This window comes from Triticum aestivum, chromosome 3D (genome assembly GCF_018294505.1).
Source record: "Triticum aestivum cultivar Chinese Spring chromosome 3D, IWGSC CS RefSeq v2.1, whole genome shotgun sequence".
NCBI classification, from domain to species: Eukaryota; Viridiplantae; Streptophyta; class Magnoliopsida; order Poales; family Poaceae; genus Triticum; species Triticum aestivum.
Window position 1 is genome coordinate 227,236,561 of NC_057802.1, and position 6,685 is coordinate 227,243,245.

Sequence of the window (6,685 nt, forward strand, 5' to 3'; positions counted from 1 at the left end):
GTGGATTGATCACAGTGACGTGCTGCTAGTTCCAGAAGAATGTACTCGTCCTCTCTGAGCCACACTGGCGGTACATGCACGAAGCGAAGATGTGCATGCACGCCACGCACGCACTCATTGCCTCGCACGGACACGCGGGTACACGGGCGGACGTATTTTTATACGAAGATCCACCCCATGTGATAATTTAACGCTAATCGTTTGAAAATACAGCGGGATATTTTGCCCGAACCTACGGATGTCATGTTCTCCACAGGGACTAGGCGACGGCGACGATGCAAGTCTAAAGCTAGATCAGATTTTACTTGCTTTCTTTTTGGTATTTTTGTAATGCTTGAGAAATTGAAATACTAACACGGACATTATCGATAAAAGGGAAGTGAACACAAATGACTATCTAACATGTAAGAGATGGAAGAAACAAGATTATAAGACACAATATAGATGGTTTACATCACAAACACACATGTATTTATATAGCACATGTACTGGAGCTAACACATGGACAACGGAATAAATTTCAGTAAGGGACAAACACACAAGGGGTGAACACATTCATATGCTAGCAGAATACTAATTCACAGAAGCAAATTCTAATAGATCAATAATCTGCCAAATTAACAAGGCCTCAACTAGTCAGATCCAACATAACAAGTACTATATTATACCAGTACCAAACTGAACAAATAACAAGATGCTTGCACTAGTCAAATCTGAACATTACACACCATACACATCTCAATTCTGAATTTTACAAAGTCTGAACCTTACAAAGCCTCAAACATCTCAATTGCACAGATATTTCAGAGAGAGAGAGAGAAGCAGTAGGTAGGTTCAGAGAAGAAGGGTAGCAGGGGAAGTATAGAGAGATAGCAGCAGGAGGTTGGGGGCAGCAGCAGCAAGAGGAGAAGCAGAATGGGGCGCTGGAGAGAGGAGCAGCAGCAAAGGAGGCAAGGAAGTAGAGCAGCAGTAAGTGGAGAAGATCAGCAGCAAGGGGGCGCAAGGAGAGAGGAAGAGGAACAGCAGGGGAAGAAGAAATTGGGAAAGCAGCAGGGAGAGGCGCGCCGGCTGGAGGGAGAGGTCGCGCGAGGTGTGGTGGTGAATGGATGGCGCAGGTGGTGGATGGAGGCGTTAGTGGCGCGCTGGGGTGCGGTGGTGCTGGTGATGGATGGCTGGATGGGTGGCGGAGGCGCACCACCACGCCGGCCTGGCCGTGGCGGCGGCCGGAGGTGGAGAAGGAGGGGTGAGGGAGAGAGATGGAGATGCCAGGCCCGGTTTGGGAATGGAGGCTGCTAGGGATTTTGATCCCCTCCGATCAGATCTGAATGTTTTCACTTTGGCCCTCCTTCTTCCTTCTTTTGGCACAAGATGATCCCTCCACTTCTTAAGCTAGCCCCCCTAAGCTTTAATCTTCTTCAAGCTTGAGTCCCTCTTTCTTCTCTTCTTGCCCGTGATCTTGTTCCTCAATTCTTTCTAGACAGAAACTTGTAGATTATAGTGCCTTGTCGCACTTTTCTGCAAAAGAAACACAATGACTAGTAAATGATTCATTATATGATTTTCATGCAAATATTCAACTAAACTTAGCAAGAATAGATGGGCATAACTCAACGAATGGTATAATTCAATGCCAAAATTATGTATATGAAATGTGCTTATCAAGTTTCCCCACACTTAAATCTTTGCTTGTCCTCAAGCAAAGGAATATGACAAGAACTAGATAGTGAATTGTGAACTGACTGCAGAATGTCAAGTGAAGTAGATCTCTAAACAGTGCATGCTTCAGACTTCGTTAGTGAAAATTAATGGTTAGAGTGCTACAAAGCAGTAGGATACTAGTAGACTTGACCATTTTAAACTTTTGCAATGATAAACGAAGATTAGCAAGTTCAAATGCTGATTGTGCCAAAAGGTTCCTAAAGAGAGCATGATCCTGAGAACAAAAGGAACTTGAATTAAATCACTTATTTGCAGAAATATAATATTGTGGTTGAACCACTTATTAAATTTGAAGTTAGTAATTATAATATTTTATCAGTCTCACCAAAGGAACATACCACCGATCCCGTGAACATGGTATACACCTGGCTCGACCAATTATTAGTTTTTTTTGTTTGTCTCCCCAAAGGAACATACCACTGATCCAGAGAACATGGTATACACCTGGTTCGACAATTGCATATTTATTTATTAATTACTGCCCAAGCTAACCCGATTTCACATGCCACCGATCCAGGGAACATGACATGCTACTGTAGGTAGTCAGACTTATTATTCATTAAAAGATATAAATTTTTTTTCATTTTTCAAATGAACAAAAACAAGAATCATCACTCATCCATGTCTAGTTCACATGCTACCGATCCAGAGAACATAGCATGCTAATCCATAGTGGTAAGTGATTGCTCTGAATGGGAACACATTAGGCACAAACTCAGCACCTGACACTTAATGATCTAGGTGTATCGAGGTAAAAGCAGAAAATGATTAAGTTTTCTAGTGTACTAGGGATTTGAGCACTCAAAACTAATAGCTTTCACTAATTTCAGCAAAGCAAGCAATATGTAGATCACTAGTTTACATGGCATTCAACAATCTGTTCGCATATTCTCATCAAGCACCATATGTCAAATAAAATTCAGTGGGGCAACATTTAAGACATGGCTTAAGCAACCCAAATAACATTTGATTTCAGCAAGTATCAATAAATGATGATAGTATTCGGAATGGGTCATGAAACAGCTCACCGGGCTTTGATGGTGTAGCACTCGCTCGATCATCTCACCAACTGCAGCTCTTCTCCTTTGCTTCCTCGTGCATGCTCCAGCTTCACTCTTCTATATGTGTGCCCCATTGCTTCTCCTCATCGCCATGCTCTGACTCCACCAGGATCCCAAGGAATGTCACCTCGAACCTGGTCAGCATGTAGTGGATCGTGCACAAGCAAAAACCTGAAATAGGACTCACACAAACAACGACTACAAGTGATAGGGTAGATGCCCTCTAAGTCGTCAATCGAATATCCAATTATATAAGCATAGGAATATAGAATATGACGAGTATGATAAGAATCAGCAAGCTCAATGCTAACATGAGGATGATATTTACCATTAAGCATAAGTCTAGCATGAGGAGAATAAGTGTCATCGTCATAAATGAGAGCAATGCCACCAACAATGTATGTATCATCATATCCAAGCATACGAGTTTTCAAATCAATCTTAAGTGATGGAATCATGTAATGCAAGGTAGTAGCAAATAAACTATACAGACGCATGACATCAAGAGGATTAGGTAAACCTGGCACATCACGCTCTTGTATGATAATAGGAAAATGAATCTCAGGTTCTTCGTCTTCAACTACATCAGCTTCTTTTACTTCTTCATGAGTGATAGGTAGCGGATCTTCATCTTGATCACTTGGGCATTCAAGCTCTGGTTCATCTTGTTCCTTGGCTTCGAGAATTTCTTCTTCAATCTGAGGTCTTTCTTCCTCTGGGCTCTCGGTGTCTTGCTCAACTAAATGTGAAGGTGTTGGAACCTCACATGTATCCATGGATATCTCAGCCACACTCAACTCAAGCTGTGAAATAGTGCTGCCAGCGTTGATGTTCTTCTCAATCTTCCTTACTTCTTCCACTAGCTCTTTTCCACTCTTGATCTTCTTCATTTCCTCTAGTATCACCGGCCTAATTGGATCATCTTCGGCACTCCAAGTGAACTCGAGACTAAGCAATGTGAGCTTGTCTATATCATCAAAATCATCTTGTATGGGCACTTGTGTTGAAGGTGTTGGTTGACCAAATGGAGGACCATTTAACTCCATTGGCAACATCTCCTGGTGTTGTGGTATATGAGTAGGAGGTGAATACAATTGCTGTGGTGCATAGTTGTTGTTCTCCTCTTCATACCTAAATCCCTGCATATGATTACTAGAAGCAAACGGTGAGATCTCAGGGTTGTTGTTCCTATATGACATATTCTGGTTTTCAGGCCACCCATATGAGTAATTGTTTTGGTATGAGCTAGGCTGTGGGGCGAAGCTCATGCCATAACAATCGGGAGGGTGAGAGTAACCACGCTGACATTCATCGGGTGAATGGCCCTGAAATCCACAAATATGGCATGTAGAAGCAACATAAGGATGGCATCTAGAATAAGGATCATAAGAGCTAGGCCTATAAGGATCATAAGAGCTAGGCCTATCCTCAAAAACTACTTCTCGCTGCCGAGCTAAATCATCTACTCGATGGGAAATCTTACTTATCGATTCTTGAATACTTTCCGTGCTGTTTGTAGTGTTGCTCGCATAAGCATGATGATCTGAATAGTAAGCCATATCTGAGAAGATGCAATAACCTGTAGAATGACCAAGCAAAGAAAGAGAAAATAACTCGAACAAGGGTTAGGGGTCAGAGATATATCACATATATAGCACAAAGGGAAAAAAAGAAAAACCTAGTCTATAGCCTAACAAAATCGCTCGACGCTAGTCCCCGGCAACGGCGCCAAAATGATCGTTTGAAAGTACAGTGGGATATTTCGCCCGAACCTACGGATGTCGTGTTCTCCACAGGGACTAGGCGACGGCGACGATGCAAGTCTAATGCTAGATCAGATTTTACTTGCTTTCTTTTTGGTATTTTCGTAATGCTTGAGAAATTGAAATACTAACACGGACATTATCGATAAAAGGGAAGTGAACACAAATGACTATCTAACATGTAAGAGATGGAAGAAACAAGATTATAAGACACAATATAGATGGTTTACATCACAAACACACATGTATTTATATAGCACATGTACTGGAGCTAACACATGGACAACGGAATAAATTTCAGTAAGGGACAAACACACAAGGGGTGAACACATTCATATGCTAGCAGAATACTAATTCACAGAAGCAAATTCTAATAAATCAATAATCTGCCAAATTAACAAGGCCTCAACTAGTCAGATCCAACATAACAAGTACTATATTATACCAGTACCAAACTGAACAAATAACAAGATGCTTGCACTAGTCAAATCTGAACATTACACACCATACACATCTCAATTCTGAATTTTACAAAGTCTGAACCTTACAAAGTCTCAAACATCTCAATTGCACAGATATTTCAGAGAGAGAGAGAGAAGCAGTAGGTAGGTTCAGAGAAGAAGGGTAGCAGGGGAAGTATAGAGAGATAGCAGCAGGAGGTTGGGGGCAGCAGCAGCAAGAGGAGAAGCAGAATGGGGCGCTGGAGAGAGGAGCAGCAGCAAAGGAGGCGAGGAAGTAGAGCAGCAGTAAGTGGAGAAGATCAACAGCAAGGGGGTGCAAGGAGAGAGGAAGAGGAACAGCAGGGGAAGAAGTTGGGAAAGCAGCAGGGAGAGGCGCGCCGGCTGGAGGGAGAGGTCGCGCGAGGCGTGGTGGTGAATGGATGGCGCAGGTGGTGGATGGAGGCGTTAGTGGCGCGCTGGGGTGCGGTGGTGCTGGTGATGGATGGCTGGATGGGTGGCGGAGGCGCACCACCACGCCGGCCTGGCCATGGCGGCGGCCGGAGGTGGAGAAGGAGGGGTGAGGGAGAGAGATGGAGATGCCAGGCCCGGTTTGGGAATGGAGGCTGCTAGGGATTTTGATCCCCTCCGATCAGATCTGAATGTTTTCACTTTGGCCCTCCTTCTTCCTTCTTTTGGCACAAGATGATCCCTCCACTTCTTAAGCTAGTCCCCCTAAGCTTTAATCTTCTTCAAGCTTGAGTACCTCTTTCTTCTCTTCTTGCCCGTGATCTTGTTCCTCAATTCTTTCTAGACAGAAACTTGTAGATTATAGTGCCTTGTCGCACTTTTCTGCAAAAGAAACACAATGACTAGTAAATGATTCATTATATGATTTTCATGCAAATATTCAACTAAACTTAGCAAGAATAGATGGGCATAACTCAACGAATGGTATAATTCAATGCCAAAATTATGTATATGAAATGTGCTTATCACTAACATAATAAAGGGGGCCAATAAAAAGTGGCATAAAAAAGGGGGCCAATAAACCAGGACGCAAGCAGCATGATCAATTTTTGCCAGGGCTACTGTTGGTGGCCTTTGTATTTAAATATGGACGGAGTGGAGTAGTACTATCTTTATCTTAGCCTCATAGGGCTCTCCCAGCGCCTAGGCTCGCCTCCCCGCCTCGCTCACTGTATCCCGCCATGGATAATCCCTTAGATCACAGGATCCCGCGGGCTGCCCTCTCGCTGTGGCCCGCAGCACTGCCGCCTTTGAGCGAAACCCACATGTGTTTTAGAGGGGATCCATTGCTCTGGAATCACAGATCGGTGGCGCCGGAGGACATGCCAGGGCTGCGTTTCAGGTGGTAGGCAGCAAGGGCAAATCAGATCGAGGAAGCGTCGCATCGATTGGAGAGAAGTTCCAAGGAGCCGCGCCTAGCGCGGCACAAGGCGGAGGCGCAAGTCGATCTCAGGGGAGAGATGCTGAGGGATGTCACCATCTGGCAGCGTCGCGTTGATTTCGAGCTAGGGCTAATGGCAGAGATCATATTCATGGAGTCGAATGCGGAGGAAAGAACGCGCATGCCTGCGCAATGGCATGAGCAGCCGGTGCAACTGTTCAAATGGGCGGTAGGAGAAGCCAAATCCCGGGACCAGTTGTGGCGGCGCCGCTAGGCATGCATCGTAGGCGAGGT

The 6,685-nt window shown here is 44.3% G+C and overlaps 1 protein-coding gene across 1 annotated transcript; it reads right to left on the bottom strand.

Moving 5' to 3' along the window:
* Positions 1 to 577: 577 nt before the first annotated feature.
* On the bottom strand, positions 578 to 5,972 carry LOC123078288 (uncharacterized). The gene is made up of 2 exons (XM_044500744.1): positions 4,264 to 5,972; positions 578 to 4,105 (listed from the first exon to the last, which is right to left on the bottom strand). The coding sequence occupies exon 2, from the start codon at positions 4,046 to 4,048 to the stop codon at positions 2,864 to 2,866; it is 1,185 nt and encodes a 394-aa protein (XP_044356679.1). The 5' UTR covers positions 4,049 to 4,105; positions 4,264 to 5,972; the 3' UTR covers positions 578 to 2,863.
* Positions 5,973 to 6,685: the final 713 nt, after the last annotated feature.